At 37.4% G+C, this 19,452-nt stretch overlaps 1 protein-coding gene across 1 annotated transcript in view; it reads left to right on the top strand.

Annotated features, from left to right (window-relative positions):
• Positions 1–721: 721 nt before the first annotated feature.
• LOC110451305 (CD109 antigen-like) overlaps positions 722–19,452 on the top strand; it is a gene marked incomplete at its 5' end in the record, with an annotated part of 299,728 nt that continues 280,997 nt past the window's right edge. Inside the window, 12 exons of the mRNA XM_021499236.1 lie at positions 722–855; positions 3,589–3,758; positions 5,120–5,145; positions 6,705–6,858; positions 9,458–9,528; positions 11,077–11,128; positions 11,501–11,583; positions 13,109–13,148; positions 14,704–14,800; positions 15,128–15,215; positions 16,977–17,201; positions 18,236–18,451. Of these exons, the coding sequence (XP_021354911.1) occupies positions 722–855; positions 3,589–3,758; positions 5,120–5,145; positions 6,705–6,858; positions 9,458–9,528; positions 11,077–11,128; positions 11,501–11,583; positions 13,109–13,148; positions 14,704–14,800; positions 15,128–15,215; positions 16,977–17,201; positions 18,236–18,451 (1,356 nt within the window). The remainder of the gene's footprint in view (positions 856–3,588; positions 3,759–5,119; positions 5,146–6,704; positions 6,859–9,457; positions 9,529–11,076; positions 11,129–11,500; positions 11,584–13,108; positions 13,149–14,703; positions 14,801–15,127; positions 15,216–16,976; positions 17,202–18,235; positions 18,452–19,452) is intronic.

The following is a 19,452-nucleotide window of genomic DNA, read 5'->3' as shown; positions in this document are numbered from 1 at the left end:
CTCCTATTAGATTATCAGAAACAAGAATCAGTGTAGGTTCCATCTTGTGTCATTCAGACGTAACATGGCGATTTACTTCATTAAATTTGACTTTATCTATGTTCACCTCAATATCATGTTTAAATTGAACAAACAATAGACATGTATAGTTATGTACAACTTTTGATTATCTACACCTTCATCACTGATCATCACAACATTTCATACAACATACAACATATACATATCAAAATACATCCTAATAAAATAAAAAGATTTGGCATGTTGGGAAGACTCAACTTGACTCTAGCATTTGGGTGGTACCATTCCTCTCAGTGTACGTAGGCAGTGAGTTTGTAGCGGTCCAGACAAAGTCTCGCCGATTACTACAAATTGTTAGCAGATTATTTGTGGCTGTGCGGACTTAGCAGCGACAGATTACCACAAAACTTGATTGATTGACTGGGTATATGCTATTGTATTTGTGCAGGTTATCTTGCGACAGATACTGCATATAGGTGCAAAGATATAAACTGTGGCTGCGCAAACTATGTTTCACACATATGTTTGGTTGAGCCAATTAATATTGAACTAATTCACAAAACACTTTTATTAAATAACCACACTTTGGACTGCAGAAAAGTCAAGCCGTGGTTGTCTCTGTGTTGCTGTTGAAGATAATTTTTGTCAGTTAGGCTCTACATGTATAACTGGTAAATATAGGTGTTGTTTTCTTTTCCAGAAAAGTGAAGATTTCTCCAACTTGAAGAGGCAGACTGGGAAGTCTATTGCTATGGCTACCTGTCCGAGTCCTTCCTGGGCCCTTTTCCTTGTCATAATGGTGGCCGTCCTGCCCCTAGCACTTTCCACCAACAGGTATGGCATGTGAACATAGAACTCGGGTTTAAATGAAGTTCTTTTCTTTTTTAGCTCACCTGCCCGAAGGGCAAGTGAACTTATGTCATGGTGCGGCGTCCGTTGTCCGTCCTTTGTCCGTCCGTCGTCCGTCTGTCCGTCGTCCGTCAGCTTTTCCTTTAAACACCTTCTGCTGAAGAACGGACAGGCCTAGAGTCATGATATTTGGCTGAAAGCTTCGCTGGTAGGAACCTGACAAAGTTTGCGAATGAAAATTACCTTGACCTGGTTTCAAGGTCATAGGGGTCGAATGTGTCAAACGCTTGAAACGACTTCTTCTGAAGAAGTAAAAGGTATAGAATCTTTATATTTGGCTGTTGGCTTCCTGATAAAGAGCCTGACAAAGTTTGAGAATGAAAATGACCTTGACCTTCATTCAAGGTCACAGGTGTCAAATATTAAAAAAAAACCATCAAACAACTTCTTCTGAATAATCGAAGGCATAAAATTAAAATATTTGGCTGGTGGCTTCCTGGGATAGAGTTCACCAAAGTTTGCGAATGAAAATGACCTTAACCTACCTCAAAGGTCATAGAGGTCAACAACATTTTAAAGGATTTGTTCTTAAGGACCAAAAGGAATAGTATCATAAGATTTGGCTGGTAGCTTTTTGGGATAGAGCTAACAAAGTATGAGAAGGAAAATGACATTGACCTACCGACAAGGTCACAGGGAAAAATATATGTCAAGTAACTTCTTAAGAAGAATCCAAAAGCATAGAATCTTATAATAATATTTGGCTGGTAGTTTCAACAGATGGAGCCGACAAAGTTTGCGAGGGAAATGTTTGTAGTGCAATATAATATTTAATGAGAATATTTTGCTATGACTGCTTAAATATTCAGGTGAGCAATACAGGCCCTCTGGGCCTCTTGGTTGGTTTAATGTAAATGATTTTTACAAGAAGTGTATTCAAGTGGTTTTAATGTCAGACTGGGAAAAATCACTAGAACTGTTTGACTGGATTAATTACTGGACTTTTTTATGAAAAAGAAAACAATGCCAAAAGTGTAGGTAAATCTTCATGAGGCACTGTTCTGGTCGTTGGTTAGTGTTTCTTGTCTATCCAAAATCATTTCTGCACACTTCTCGACTCATTCAAGCAGTTTGAATATGTTACCGGTAAGGGTTTTAGTAATTTTTGTTTTTGCAAGATGATTGAATTGGAAATTGTTTATGCAAAATTGCTGAAATTCAAAAAAAAGAAAACCATTAAAATATTCAATCTAAATTGGTATACCATGTTGAGTTTCAGATTAAAAAAAAGGTATTGAGATAAAAATGAAGATGAACCGGAATACAAGAGATTATATTAGACTTTCAATGTCTAATTTTGGACTTATCAGCTATATATATATATATACTTGTTTATCAGCTATATATACATGTTGGTCATGCCTAAATCAATTTGTTGGTGAAAGTAAAAAACTCATATTTGCTATATATGTTATTTTGCTTTGTTATACACAAAATAACCATTGGATTACAACTTGTGTCCCCGTTACGGCCTTTGGGTATCTCGTTCTGCTCAACCACGAGGCCTAGAGTAACGGGACTTGGCCAGTAGCAATTGCTGGAATGGGAGTCTGTCTATCCAGTCTGACCTAGGCCATTTCTCAAGGTTAGGGGTAAAACCTTTAAAATCAATAATGAAGAGCTGGTCAATGTTATCATGTTTAGCCAGTGGGAAGTTTGAATGAAGGATATCAAACTCTTAAAAAATAATGTATCACTTTGATCAAAAGAGTCCTAAGTATGCTAAAATAACTGATCTTGACTACCTGTAAGTATCATCTGTGAAATTCAATTAAAACTTCTGATACAGTTCCACAGGGTTTCGAGTAATACAGTTCCACAGGGTGTCGAGTAATACAGTTCCACAGGGTGTCGAGTAACGACATTTATAGTGTAATGTTAGCATGGTTGCCTTTTACTGTGTTAGGTTTGTTTAAAATGAATATGACCTTGACCCACTTTGAAGGTCAGAGATGATTGCACACAGCATTGGATAGCAGGTGAGTGATGCAGGCCCATTGGGCCACTTGTTAAAACCTAAATAGGATCATTTAGCTGTCTTAAACATGTATTACGAAGGGTAGATTCATCTCTGCTGTCAGCTTCTATGAAAATGTGAACTTGATGTGAAATCAATACAAAGTACCATAACATAAGATTTTACCCAGACTATTGGTCCACACTATACAGAGATAGTCCTGTATTGATTTCACTCCCATCTCACTGAAATATACATGATTATGTATGTAACATAGAACTTAAAGAACGGCTGGTTTTTAAAGCAACTAAAAAAGTGGAAACTTATTGAAATTATTTAACCAGATATTTTAGTATAACATTTATGAGCATTTGCTCATAATTAGGTGCTTCAGGATCCCCGTCCCACTGCACTACCGTTTTTCCTACATACAGTAACCTCCCCTTAATTTCCGTAAGAATATAACTGTAGCACATTTGGGCTCATACACTTCTGTTGTTGAGGTAGCTCAGTAGAACATTTAACATTCAGAACAAGTTTGTTGATTATATTTTGTTTATTTCATCTACATTTTCTTCAATAAGATTAATCAGTTTGGACAATATCAAAGCTTTACTCAACACAATGTACATATTAAACGTGTTGCAAAGTTTCAAGAACGACTAAGCTTCAGTAAAATGTCTGAATTTCTTCTGTTACAGCAAGTACATTGTGACGGCCCCAGCTAAGGCACGGAGAGGCTACTTGTTTACAGTCAAAGTGGCTCTGTTAGTACCGTCTGGCCCCGCCACCGTGGAGGCATCGATCACCGACGTCTCTAACCAGGTACAGGTTGAACCTGTGACAGCGAACTTTGTTGGCAATGACGCAAGTAAGTTTAATTTTACCTCCTTTTATCAGGGTATGTACGTCTGTTCATTGATGGGTTGGTGTGACATTGGTACTGAATCCAGCTGATTTAGAACAAACCTCCTCATTCTCAAGTATGTTACAACGAGTGTGCGGCCTTCTTAAATCTGTCACTAGCCAATGTTACATTTGACAGACTACTACAAGTTAGGTTATTAAATGTTAATATTTCCTTTGTGCGGCACTTAGATAAACCTACCAACTAAAAGATTGTTTTATTCCAGGAATAACAGTAAGAACTAATACATATGAGGGTTGTCCGATTGGAAACTCTTTGGGTCTTTCCGTCAAACTGTTTGAGTTATCTATGACCAATCATGACATCATGTCCAATTTAAATTTTGACAGAAATGCTTGAATGTTTTCCTATTAAAGTTGGTTGCCTGTTCCAGCAAAAAAACAACAACTGTTCTTCCATTTGTTAAAATAATTTGTTTAAAATTAATTTTGAACAGAGTGAGACTGCAAAGAACAATAAAATATTAGTTTTCTGCTTTTTGAATGTAAATATAAGGATTTCATATTTATGCAACACAGGTCCATTTAAACATAATATCTAAGATGTGCTACCATGCATCATGAAATATGTTTGAATAACGTTGTATCGCATACCATCAGCAATGTTAAGAAGATGAATTTCAATCCTTTAATGAACACAAGTAACAATGCTAACTGCAGCTCAGTTTAATAGTTCATAATTAGACCGGTCTATCCATAAAATGTAATAACCACCAGGCACAGTTTTAAAATTGTGGTTCATGGAACCCATCATTATTGTCTTTACTATGAGTGTGAAAGTCCTATGAAGTAGACCAAACTATGGTTAGATATGCTCATTATAAGGATATATAGTGGGAAAGGAGGATAAGTTTGGATAAGATAGTGGATAAACAGGAAAAGTTATGACTGGATAGTGGGACAACTGGATAAGTTTTGACTGGATAATTGGAAAACAGGAAAAGTTTTGACTGGATAGTGGGACAACAGGATAAGTTTTGACTGGATAGTGGGACAACAGGATAAGTTTTAACTGGATAGTGGGACAACAGGATAAGTTTTGACTGGATAGTGGGACAACAGGATGAGTTTTGACTGGATAGTGGGACAACAGGATAAGTTTTAACTGGATAGTGGGAAAACAGGATGAGTTTTGACTGGAAAGTTGGACAACAGGAAAAGTTTTGACTGGAAAGTTGGACAATAGGAAAAGTTTTGACTGGAAAGTTTGACAATAGGAAAAGTTTTGACTGGATATTGGGACAACAGGATTAATGATGACTGGATTAGCAATGTCGGCTTTAATTAAGTGATTTTTATTTTCAGATGAACAGCAACTGATTACTCTGAGGGTAAGTATTGTGTATAAATACTTTACCCCCTGTAAACTCTGTCTGTGGTTGTGTAAACTCTATCAGTGGTTGTGTAAACTCTGTCTGTGGTTGTTTAAACTCTATCAGTGGTTGTGTAAACTCTGTCTGTGGTTGTATAAACTGTCTGTGGTTGTGTAAACTCTGTCTGTGGTTGTATAAACTGTCTGTGGTTGTGTAAACTCTGTCAGTGGTTGTGTAAACTCTGTCTGTGGTTGTGTAAACTCTGTCAGTGGTTGTGTAAACTCTGTCAGTGGTTGTGTAAACTCTGTCTGTGGTTGTGGAAACTCTATCAGTGGTTGTGTAAACTCTGTCTGTGGTTGTATAAACTGTCTGTGGTTGTGTAAACTCTGTCTGTGGTTGTATAAACTGTCTGTGGTTGTATAAACTGTCTGTGGTTGTATAAACTGTCTGTGGTTGTATAAACTGTCTGTGGTTGTGTAAACTGTCTGTGGTTGTATAAACTCTGTCTGTGGTTGTATAAACTGTCTGTGGTTGTGTAAACTCTGTCTGTGGTTGTGTAAACTCTGTATGTGGTTGTATAAACTGTCTGTGGTTGTTTAAACTCTGTCTGTGGTTGTGTAAACTCTGTCAGTGGTTGTGTAAACTGTCTGTGGTTGTGTAAACTGTCAGTGGTTGTGTAAACTCTGTCAGTGGTGTGTAAACTCTGTCTGTGGTTGTGTAAACTCTGTCAGTGGTTGTGTAAACTCTGTCAGTGGTTGTGTAAACTCTGTCAGTGGTTGTGTAAACTCTGTCAGTGGTTGTGTAAACTGTCAGTGGTTGTGTAAACTGTCTGTGGTTGTGTAAACTCTGTCTGTGGTTGTGTAAACTGTCAGTGGTTGTGTAAACTCTGTCAGTGGTTGTGTAAACTCTGTCAGTGGTTGTGTAAACTGTCAGTGGTTGTGTAAACTCTGTCAGTGGTTGTGTAAACTCTGTCAGTGGTTGTGTAAACTGTGTCAGTGGTTGTGTAAACTCTGTCAGTGGTTGTGTAAACTCTGTCAGTGGTTGTGTAAACTCTGTCAGTGGTTGTGTAAACTCTGTCAGTGGTTGTGTAAACTCTGTCAGTGGTTGTGTAAACTCTGTCAGTGGTTGTGTAAACTCTGTCAGTGGTTGTGTAAACTCTGTCAGTGGTTGTGTAAACTCTGTCAGTGGTTGTGTAAACTCTGTCAGTGGTTGTGTAAACTCTGTCAGTGGTTGTGTAAACTCTGTCAGTGGTTGTGTAAACTCTGTCAGTGGTTGTGTAAACTCTGTCTGTGGTTGTGTAAACTCTGTCAGTGGTTGTGTAAACTCTGTCAGTGGTTGTGTAACATCTGTCAGTGGTTGCGAAACTCTGTCTGTGGTTGTGTAAACTCTGTCAGTGGTTGTGTAAACTCTGTCAGTGGTTGTGTAAACTCTGTCAGTGGTTGTGTAACATCTGTCAGTGGTTGCGAAACTCTGTCTGTGGTTGTGTAAACTCTGTCAGTGGTTGTGTAACATCTATCAGTGGTTGTGTAATTTATTTGTTGTTTTCTGTCCATAAGCGATTCCACTTCTGTCTTCAGATAAAAGACGACATGTTAGCAGGAAAACATTACCTGAAAGTGGAAAGCAAATCCGGAGTTGTGTTCAAGATCAAACAAGATTTAGATGTTCTCCCCAAAACAGGATTGATCCTGATCCAAACAGATAAACAGATGTACAAAGAAAGCCAAACAGGTAAGACAGATTACAAGTACAGATGGATAATGTCTTAATACACAGAACACAAGTACAGATAGATAATGTCTTAATACACAGACCACAAGTACTGATAGATAATGACTTAATACACAGACCTCAAGTACAGATAGACAATGTCTTAATACACAGAACACAAGTACAGATAGATAATGACTTAATAAACAGACCACAAGTACTGATAGATAATGACTTAATACACAGACCACAAGTACAGATAGATAATGACTTAAAACACAGACCACAAGTACAGATAGATAATGTCTTAATACACAGACCACAAGTACAGATAGATAATGTCTTAATACACAGACCACAAGTACAGATAGATAATGTCTTAATACACAGACCACAAGTACAGATAGATAATGTCTTAATACACAGACCACAAGTACAGATAGATAATGTCTTAATACACAGACCACAAGTACAGATAGATAATGTCTTAATACACAGACCACAAGTACAGATAGATAATGTCTTAATACACAGACCACAAGTACAGATAGATAATGTCTTAATACACAGACCACAAGTACAGATAGATAATGTCTTAATACACAGACCACAAGTACAGATAGATAATGTCTTAATACACAGACCACAAGTACAGATAGATAATGTCTTAATACACAGACCACAAGTACAGATAGATAATGTCTTAATACACAGACCACAAGTACAGATAGATAATGTCTTAATACACAGACCACAAGTACAGATAGATAATGTCTTAATACACAGACCACAAGTACAGATAGATAATGTCTTAATACACAGACCACAAGTACAGATAGATAATGTCTTAATACACAGACCACAAGTACAGATAGATAATGTCTTAATACACAGACCACAAGTACAGATAGATAATGTCTTAATACACAGACCACAAGTACAGATAGATAATGTCTTAATACACAGACCACAAGTACAGATAGATAATGTCTTAATACACAGACCACAAGTACAGATAGATAATGTCTTAATACACAGACCACAAGTACAGATAGATAATGTCTTAATACACAGACCACAAGTACAGATAGATAATGTCTTAATACACAGACCACAAGTACAGATAGATAATGTCTTAATACACAGACCACAAGTACAGATAGATAATGTCTTAATACACAGACCACAAGTACAGATAGATAATGTCTTAATACACAGACCACAAGTACAGATAGATAATGTCTTAATACACAGACCACAAGTACAGATAGATAATGTCTTAATACACAGACCACAAGTACAGATAGATAATGTCTTAATACACAGACCACAAGTACAGATAGATAATGTCTTAATACACAGACCACAAGTACAGATAGATAATGTCTTAATACACAGACCACAAGTACAGATAGATAATGTCTTAATACACAGACCACAAGTACAGATAGATAATGTCTTAATACACAGACCACAAGTACAGATAGATAATGTCTTAATACACAGACCACAAGTACAGATAGATAATGTCTTAATACACAGACCACAAGTACAGATAGATAATGTCTTAATACACAGACCACAAGTACAGATAGATAATGTCTTAATACACAGACCACAAGTACAGATAGATAATGACTTAATACACAGACCTCAAGTACAGATAGATAATGACTTAATACACAGACCACAAGTACAGATAGACAATGTCTTAATACATAAACCAACTAGTACAGATAGAGAATGACTTACACAGACCACAAGTACAGATAGATAATGTCTTAATACACAGACCTCAAGTACAGATAGATAATGTCTTAATACACTGACCACAAGTACAGATAGATAATGACTTACACTGACCACAAGTACAGATAGATAATGTCTTAATACACAGACCACAAGTACAGATAGATAATGTGTTAATACACAGACCATAAGGACAGATAGAGAATGACTTAATACATAGACCACAAGTACAGATAGATAATGTCTTAATACACAGACCACAAGTATAGATAGATAATGACTTACGCAGCCCACAAGTATAGATAGATAATGACTTACGCAGCCCACAAGTATAGATAGATAATGACTTACGCAGCCCACAAGTATAGATAGATAATGACTTACACAGACCACAAGTACATATAGATAATGTCTTAATACACAGACCACCAGTACAGATAGAGAATGACTTAATACATAGACCACAAGTACAGATAGAGAATGACTTACACAGACCACAAGTACAGATAGAGAATGACTTAATACACAGACCACAAGGACAGATAGATAATGTCTTAATACACAGACCAGAAGTACAGATATATAATGTCTTAATACACAGGCCACAAGTACAGATAGATAATGTCTTAATACACAGACCACAAGTATAGATAGATAATGACTTACGCAGACCACAAGTATAGATAGATAATGACTTACACAGACCATAAATATAGATAGATAATGACTTACACAGAATACAAGGTTATATAGATTGATAGAAATAGACATCCTGAGTGAGATAGAAATTGACCTACAGGTTAAACTCATCCATCAGCACATTTGCTTGCTGTCTTGATAATTAAATATTTGACCTTGGTGTTGTTTGCAGTTCACATTAGAGGGGCAGCGTTGTCCTCAGACACCAAGCCTCTGGACACTGACCTGGACGTCATCATCAAAGTAAGTTCCTCTGTTGTCTGATGTATCTATATTCTCTAGTGATTTGAGTTACCTGTCAAGGTACTTGGGATGAAGTACTTTAAAGTTTCCTCATTAAAATTACCTTGACCTAGCTCCGAAGGGCCAGGGTCATGATATTTGGCCATTTGGTACATGGGTGGAATGCTCCTCAAAAAAATTACCTTGACCTTTTTTCAAGGTCACAGGGGTCAAATATATTAAAAACTTCAAACAATAATATCTTGAAAACCATTTGATCTAGGGTCATGATACCTTGGTATGTTATTTAGACCAGCTGTGTAAATTGTTTTCTCTATCAAAGTAATTAGGTCAAAGGTCAACTTTAAGTGCTAGCCAGAGTTAAAGGTCAATGTGGGTTAAAGCTTTAAAATTAGAATTTCAAATTTCAAACAACAATATCTGAAGAACCATTCAAGAGATGTTAAAATGTCTTGTGTTCTAGTTACCAAATTTGGTATAAAGTTACCTATATGTCAGTTTCATGTAACAAAAGAAACAGGCGAACTATACAGGCCCTCTGGGCCTCTTGTTTAAACTTTGTACTGCCTTAATGTGTATAATGTCCAATCGCTCCAGATTACTACCCAATCCAGACGCCCCAATTTCAGGACAAATACTGTGAAATTACAATTTTTTTGTGGGGTCTTTAATTTCGTTTATTTCTAAGGTTATCTTTCTCCACGTATTCATAGATCAAAGAAGTTGATAAAGCAATTTTCCGTTTGAAAGGATACTTGTAATCCCCAAATTCATGTACCCACGAAAATGACTCTGGGGTCAGGCCCCACCTTTAGGGACTTAATTCCTAGGCCATGACTTTGCAACAGATTTGATTCCTACCCCCATAACCATATGGGCACAAACAGACAAACACAATCAGGATATTAGAATTGACCCTGTGGTCTGGCCACACCCCTAGTGACTTAGTTATTGGTCACAATGTGGAAACAGTTGCGATCTGCTCTCAATAACCACATATACATACACGTATGGTACTAGAATGGCCTAGTGGTTTTGCCCCACACCTAGACTTCTGTGATTTGAAAATAGTTGACTGGATGAAATTTAAACAAACAATAAGTAACAAGCAGTCAGGCTGTTTTCACATTAAATTCTGAAATAGATGCCTGACTTGGTCATGTAGAAATACTGTAAAAACTGATGTTTAAATCTGTCAATAAAACTGTAATAAAAATACTTATCTACTGATAAACTCAACTGAAGGGAATACACACATGAACACTTACACTGAATCTGTTTTAGTGAGAATAAACGTTTAAGGGTTCTTTTGGAGATACTACAAAAATCACAACCTTTTGGAGATACTACAAAAATCACAAACTTTTGGAGATACTACAAAAATCACAAACTTTTGGAGATACTACAAAAATCACAAACTTTTGGAGATACTACAAAAATCACAAACTTTTGTTAAAATTGTAAATAATGATTATTTGTGTCAGCTTCATTCACTATATTGTCTTATTCCTGCTCGGAAAAGTCTGAACATTTTTACTTTCTTTTCAGGATCCAAATGAAAACAAACTAGCTCACTACAAAGGCCTCACTCCAAATCTTGGTAAGAGAGATCATTGTTATTTATGTTGAGTTGTTGAGGTTGATGTTGAATAATTTTGTTCAAGGTCATTGCTGTAGGAAAAAAGGTTAAACAAATCATTAAGGGAGATCAATTTGGTTCATATGAAACTACAGTTTCAAGGTCAAATGAGTAGGTTCAATCAAGTTCATTCATATGGAAAAGATGGGGTAAAATCTCAGTTAATCATTGCAAGGTCATTCATGTTGAAGGGCGATGTCAAGGTCAAATGCTGACACAAACATATGTTAAAGTGAAATGAGTGAGTTCAAGGAAATTCATCAGAAGAATGAGATCAGGATCAATGTTAGTTGTGTTATTAAACTGATGACATGATACATTGTAATTTTCTAGGTGTGATCACTGTGGACTTCCAACTGGTGAATGACCCAGCCTTAGGGGAGTGGACTATCACTATCATGGGCACAACCATGCCGGTATAAATACATATAAATATACAGTTGCTCCAACAAAATGTTTATCCCCATTTCATTATATGTTTATCAGTACTGTTTAATATCACATAGACTTACCAGTACTGTTTGATATCACATATACTTACCAGTACTGTTTAATATCACATATACTTACCAGTACTGTTTAATATCACATAGACTTACCAGTACTGGTTAATATCACATATACTTACCAGTATTTTTAATATCACATATACTTACCAGTATTTTTAATATCACATATTCTTACCAGTGCTGTTTAATATCACATATACTTACCAGTACTGTTTCATATCACATATACTTACCAGTATTTTTAATATCACATATACTTACCAGTGCTGTTTAATATCACATATACTTACCAGTACTGTTCAATATCAGATATACTTACCAGTACTGTTTCATATCACATTTACTTACCAGTGCTGTTTAATATCACTTATACTTACCAGTGCTGTTTAATATCACTTATACTTACCAGTACTGTTTAATATCACATACTTACCAGTACTGTTTCATTCCACACATATCTACCAGAGCTGTTTAATATCACATAGACTTTCCAGTACTGTTTAATATCACATATACTTACCAGTACTATTTCATATCACATATACTTACCAGTACTGTTTAATATCACTTATACTTAACAGTACTGTTTAATATCACATAAACTTACTTGTACTGTTTAATATCACATATACTTACCAGTACTGTTTAATAACACATATACTTACAAGTACTGTTTAATATCACATATACTTACCAGTACTGTTTAATATCACATAAACTTACTTGTACTGTTTAATATCACATATACTTATGAGTACTGTTTAATATCACATATACTTACCAGTACTGTTTAATATTACATATACTTATCAGTACTGTTTAATATCTGATATACTTACCAGTACTGTTTAATATCACATATACTTACCAGTACTGTTTGATATCACTACATCTCATATGCTTACCAGTACTGTTTAATATCACATATACTTACCAGTACTGTTTAATATCACATAAACTTACTTGTACTGTTTAATATCACATATACTTATGAGTACTGTTTAATATCACATATACTTACCAGTACTGTTTAATATTACATATACTTATCAGTACTGTTTAATATCTGATATACTTACCAGTACTGTTTAATATCACATATACTTACCAGTACTGTTTGATATTACATTTACTTACCAGTGCTGTTTAATATCACTTATACTTACCAGTACTGTTTAATATCACATACTTACCAGTACTGTTTCATTCCACATATATCTACCAGAGCTGTTTAATATCACATAGACTTTCCAGTACTGTTTAATATCACATATAATTACCAGTACTATTTCATATCACATAGACTTACCAGTACTGTTTAATATTACATATACTTACCAGTACTGTTTAATACATATTTCATATCTATATGATAAAAAAGTAAGCCTGTTTTAAAGAAATAAAGCATTTTCATGGTTTTTCTCTTCTACAGGAAATAGTGTCAGAAAGGAAGTTCACTGTGGATAAATATGGTAAGTCAAGTTTACCAAACAGAGTCTGAAGGGCAAACGTTTCTCCCATATTGTGTCTGGCCATCGTTCTATCCGCTAACCGTCCATCCCCCTGTGATATGTCAGACCGTCCATCCCTCTGTGATATGTCAGACCGTCCATCCCTCTTTGGTATGACATACGGTCCATCCCTCTGTGATATGTCAGTCTGTCCATCCCTCTATAATATGTCAGACCGTCCATCCCTCTGTGATATGTCAGTCTGTCCATCCCTGTGTGATATGTCAGACCATCCATCCCTCTGTGATATGTCAGACTGTCCATCTCTCTTTGGTATGACATACGGTCCATCCCTCTGTGATATGTCAGTCCGTTCATCCCTCTGTGATATGTCAGACCGTCCATCCCTCTTTGGTATGACATACGGTCCATCCCTGTGTGATATGTCAGACTGTCCATCCCTCTGTGATATGTCAGTCTGTCCATCCCTCTTTGGTATATGTCCGACCGTCCATCCCTCTGTGATATATGTCCGACCGTCCATCCCTCTGTGATATATGTCAGACCGTCCATCCCTCTGTGATATGTCAGACCATGATGGCATCCATCCCTCTGTGATATGTCATCCCGTCCATCCCTCTGTGATATGACAGTCTGTCCATCCCTCTGTGATATGTCAGTCCGTCCATCCCTCTATGATGTGTCAGTCTGTCCATCCCGCTGTGATATGTCAGACCATCCATCCCTCTGTGATGTCAGACCGTCCATCGCTCTGTGATATGTCCGTTCGTCCATCCCTCTGTGATATGTCCGTCTGTCCATCCCTCCGTGATATGTCAGACTGTCCATCCCTCTTTGGTATGACATACGGTCCATCCCTCTGTGATATGTCAGTCTGTCCATCCCTCTGTGATATATGTCCGACCGTCCATCCCTCTGTGATATGTCCGTCCGTCCGTCCGTCCGGCGTAAACTTTTGTTTGTCCGGCAATCTCCTCCTACATATTTCGACCGATCTCTTTGAAACCTGGTATACATAATAATCATGATATGAAGTTGTGTCTCCCTTAAAAGAATTTTGATTCAACAATTTTTGCAAAAGTTATTGCCCTTTGTTTATTTCAGTATTTGATTTTTGTCCGGAAATCTCCTCCTTCATTTTTCAACGGATCTCTTTGAAACTTGGTATACATAATAATCATGATATGACGTTGTGTCTCCCTTAAAAGAATTTCATAGCATATCAGCTAACCACTCTAGAATGATGCAGATCTTATTTCAATTTAAGAAAGTATATAACACTATATGGCATTTGATGGGCGTATTTTGTTCCGCCCCGCGGTACTCTTGTCAATTCCATGAAATTCTTCATTATCAAAAAAATATATCATGTCAAGTTGCTTCTGGACAATCAGGCATACAAAACATCTTAACATTATTTTAATGTGATTATTTAAACTCCTTCCTCAAACTCCATAAACTTTTTAAATTTCAGACCAATATTAAAACGAAGTCTAGTCTTACATGAGATTTTGCATTATTTATCTTCTAGAACCTGTATTTTTATTTGATACAGTTCTGCCGAAGTACTCTGTTGAAGCTAATCTACCAGATTTTGTGAAGTTGTATCCTGGGACAAATAATGGACAGCTGACTATAGATGTAATAGCCAAGTAAGTGTCATAACAAGGGCAGTAACTCTTGGGAGAATCCTGTTGAGTCGACGATTGCTTAGCTTTCCTATTACATAGTACTACACCAGGTGTTGATTTTAAGGTAGCATCTGTAGTGTACAGTGGTTTGTTTATGTTTACACATTGGAGGCACGGTAGTCTAGTGGTAGAATGCCGGGCTCGTGACCGAAGGGTTGCGGGTTTGCGCCACGGCAATGTGTTGTATCTTTGAGCAAGATACTTTACTCCGCATGTTCCAGTCTACTCAGCTGTAAATTAGTACATGGTTGGGCAGTGCTAATGATGTTGCTAATACATTTGTTACAGATACACCTATGGGAAGCCAGTCAACGGAAGAGCTATACTTCAGGTAACCAGTGGTGGCAGAAGCCAGGACACAGAGAAAACACTTGTGGTAAGACATCACCTAACCCTTGTACAGCACAATGTTTTACCTATGGATGAAGGCCACCAATCTGAGTGTTAAAATTCAAGTACACGTTACATCCAAAAAGTGTTTAAATGCTACATACGGAGAAAAAACAGTTGAAGCAGTTTGCTATGATGGTAACTATGGTAGCGGTGGTTGCTAGGAAAAATAGTTTCAGTTAATCTTTTTAATTTTAAATTAAGTAATGTGAGTAGCCCTTTGATTTTTTTTTAGCTCACCTGGCCCAAAGAGCCAAGTGAGCTTATGCAATGACACAATGTTCGTTGTCAATCCGTCGTCCGGTGTCCATCTTCTGGTGTCCATCGTCCATCAACTTTCCCCTTTGAAACGCTTCTAGTCCTTAGCAGCTCAATGGATTTTGACAAATTTTGGTCTGGAGCATCATTGGCTAAAGAGTTCTCAATTTGTTTATAATTGGAGGTTATGGCCCCCCTGAAGGGCAGAGGGACGAGGCTTAATAGGGGTAAAAGAGGTAAATCTTCAAAAATCTTCTCCTTTTCTACCAAAACAGATTTACATGCAGTTCTTCTTGCAACTTTGCTTCTTTTACTCCTTTGATAAACAGGTATGATACTGAGCAGGTTTTAAATTGAAAATGAAACACCAGGTGTGCTATTAAGACCCCTGGGCCTCTTCAAGGTTAAGGCTACTGTTAATTATATAAGGTTAAGATAGTCTGTGAAGGGATAGTACAGTCGGGCAGATGGTGGGGCTCTTCCTGGCCTGTCAGTGTTTTACCCCATCCCCCAACAAAGTTGGTGGGGGAGGCGAGGTATATCGGAATCGATGGTGTTTCTCTTACGCTTGGCACGATGCTTCCTAGTCATAGGATGTTGTTCCCTTTTTTTCTTTTGCTCAATTTTTACAAAATTTTGTCGAGTTTTTCCCACTTTTGTAAAAAATCTTGTTGAGAATATTGTGTCAAGTGTATCTCAAAAACTACCGAAGGGATTTCTTATAAACTCATAATTGTATGCAATGTCTGTCCTTTAATGATAAACATTATAGCAACTAAAAGAAAAACACATTCGTGCTGAAAATTGTCCCGTACCAAGTGCACTTTGTTTGAACTTCTCAAGTTCCACCAGTGTGGGAGTATAACCAAACTTGATTTGAATAATGCTGTCATGGTCCTGAACAGGTGCCATTGTCATTGTTTGACTAATTCTCAATTCTAACAGGTCAGTGTTCCAGTTTTAACCAAATGCGCAATAGCTCCCATTATTGTGTGTGTGTTTTTCTTTAGACCAAGAAGAAATATGAAATTACCACCTAAATTTCATGCTATAGGAAACATTTAAATTATTGTTTAGTTCAGATAAAAAACCAGGTGAGCAATACAGGGCTGAAGGTCCTCTAGTTCCAAACATAAAGGGTAAATATTGGGTCAATACATGTATGTCAAATTCTTCAACCAATGTCTGAAAACCTTAAGACATAGAGTTATAATATTTGGCTGGTAGCTTCCTCGAATAGAGCCTGACAGAGGTTGTGAAATAAAATGATCTTTACTTAGTTTCAATGTCTGAAAGGGTTTCTTAAGAAATGAAAGGCCTATAGTCATGATGTTTGGCCGAGGACTTGCTGTCATGGAGTGCTACACATTTTGTGAAAAGAGATGACCTTGACTTTTACGTTCAAGGTCACAAGAGTCAAATTATTTTTCTTTCACTTTACACACAAACAGGTGTGCAATACAGACCATGTCTGTTTTATCTTTTATAGAATGGAATGGCTACCTTCACCAGCACTGTGTCTCGAAGTGAGGTGATAGCCTATCGCGGATATCAGGCTGACCCCCAGGCAGGGGTCAAGGTCACCGTCATTGAAGCTGTAACTGATAAAGAGGAGATGTTTGAAGGGAGTGTGCCAATGTTCGTTGAACCCTACAAGATTGCCTTCATCAACGACGATGGATCGTTTGTGTACGGCATGCCCCTCAATATATTCGTGAGTATTTACTATGACCTCTTGATAGTTGTTAACATACTGGGAGGTCTCACAGAATCAGAGATACATGGTTTAGGTTTGTTTCATACAAAGAGTGAAAGAAAACCATGAAAGTTAAAGAAAAGCAAATCCAATTTCCAACAGAACATTTTTAACCATTAACAGCTCTGAAAATGAAATGGAGGTTTTATTTCCATTTGCAGTTTTTTTGAGGTCTAGAGTGTTGGGAGCATTAGAACTAGGGCCAGTTTATATCAGTTTTCTCACAGGACAGGGTTTATATCAGTCTTCTCACAGGACAGGGTTTATATCAGTCTTCTCACAGGACAGGGTTTATATCAGTCTTCTCACAGGAGAGGGTTTTAAAATATGAAGATATGTATTGGAGGGAATCAGTCTTCTCACAGGACAGGGTTTTAAAATGTGAAGTTATTTATTGAAGGGAAGCAGTCTTATGGACAGGGTTTTAAAATGTAGAGATATTTATTGGAGGGAAGCAGTCTTCGGGACAGGGTTTTAAAATGTGAAGATATTAATTGGAGGGAAGCAGTCTTATTGACAGGGTTTTAAAATGTAGAGATATTTATTGGAGGGAAGCAGTCTTCTGGACAGGGTTTTAAAATGTAGAGATATTTATTGGAGGGAAGCAGTCTTCGGGACAAGGTTTTAAAATGTGAAGATATTAATTGGAGGGAAGCAGTCTTATTGACAGGGTTTTAAAATGTAGAGATATTTATTGGAGGGGAGCAGTCTTCTGGACAGGGTTTTAAAATGTAGAGATATTTATTGGAGGGAAGCAGTCTTCTGGACAGGGTTTTAAAATGTAGAGATATTTAACCAGTTAACGGGAAGTTGTTGGTAACATGTGGATTGTCTGCTTCATGTTTAGCGTTAATCGTTTGTACATGAAATAAGAATGACAAAATAAAGTGCTTGTAGTTTGAGATGTATAGTAGGGATGTCCCTACTGTTCAAATAAAACCAATATTTCAGTAATGTAGAATTCACCCAATTCTATGTTGTACATTTTTTAGGTGAAAGTGACTGATATTGCTGGTGGGTCGATTCCTGAGGCTGATCGCTCTGCTCTGGGTGTGAAAGTGAAGTTTACTCCGTCTCAAACGTGGGCTGTCAACGAGAAGCTCCTTCCCACCCTCACCTTGACCATGCCTACCACTGGTGATGTGATAGTGACCCAGGTCGACATTCCAACCAAGGTCCAGATGGAGAACCAGACATTTGCGATGATGGTATACTTGTCTTCATGCCTCTTTTTTGTTTTTGAGAAACTCATTACACATATCGCTCAGCACATTCAAGATAAGTCCAATGTGTGACACGTCCATTTGTCTGTCCTATTGTGTGTCCATAGACACAATCTGTCCAACTGTCTGTCCATAGACACAATCTGTCTGACTGTCTGTCCATAGACACAATCTGTCCGACTGTCTGTCCATAGGCACAATCTGTCCAACTGTCTGTCTATAAACAAAATCTGTCCGACTGTCTGTCCATAGACACAATATGTCCCGACTGTCTGTCCATAGACACAATATGTCCGACTGTCTGTCCATAGACATAATCTGTCCAACTCTGTTCATAGACACAATCTGTCCGACTGTCTGTCCATCCACACAATCTGTCCGACTGTCTGTCCATAGACACAATATGTCCGACTGTCTGTCCATAGGCACAATCTGTCTGACTGTCTGTCCATAGACACAATATGTCCCGACTGTCTGTCCATAGACACAATCTGTCCGACTGTCTGTCCATAGACACAATATGTCCGACTGTCTGTCCATCGACACAATCTGTATGACTGTCTGTCCATAGACACAATCTGTCCGACTGTCTGTCCATAGACATAATCTGTCCGACTGTCTGTCCATAGACACAATATGTCCCAACTGTCTGTCTGTAGACACAATCTGTCCGACTGTCTGTCCATAGACACAATCTGTCCGACTGTCTGTCCATAGACACAATTTGTCCGGACTGTCTGTCCATAGACACAATATGTCCAAATGTCTGTCCATAGACACAATCTGTCCGACTGTCTGTCCATAGACACAATATGTCCGACTGTCTGTCCATAGACACAATCTGTCCAACTATCTGTCCATAGACACAATCTGTCTGACTGTCTTTTCATAGACATAATCCGTCTGACTGTCCGTCTGTAGACACAATCTGTCCGACTGTCTGTCCATAGACACAATCTGTCCGACTGTCTGTCCATAGACACAAT

The sequence above is a fragment of the Mizuhopecten yessoensis genome, unplaced genomic scaffold (assembly GCF_002113885.1).
Source record: "Mizuhopecten yessoensis strain PY_sf001 unplaced genomic scaffold, ASM211388v2 scaffold5927, whole genome shotgun sequence".
Lineage (NCBI taxonomy): Eukaryota > Metazoa > Mollusca > Bivalvia > Pectinida > Pectinidae > Mizuhopecten > Mizuhopecten yessoensis.
This window is presented reverse-complemented; position numbering and strand designations above follow the sequence as displayed.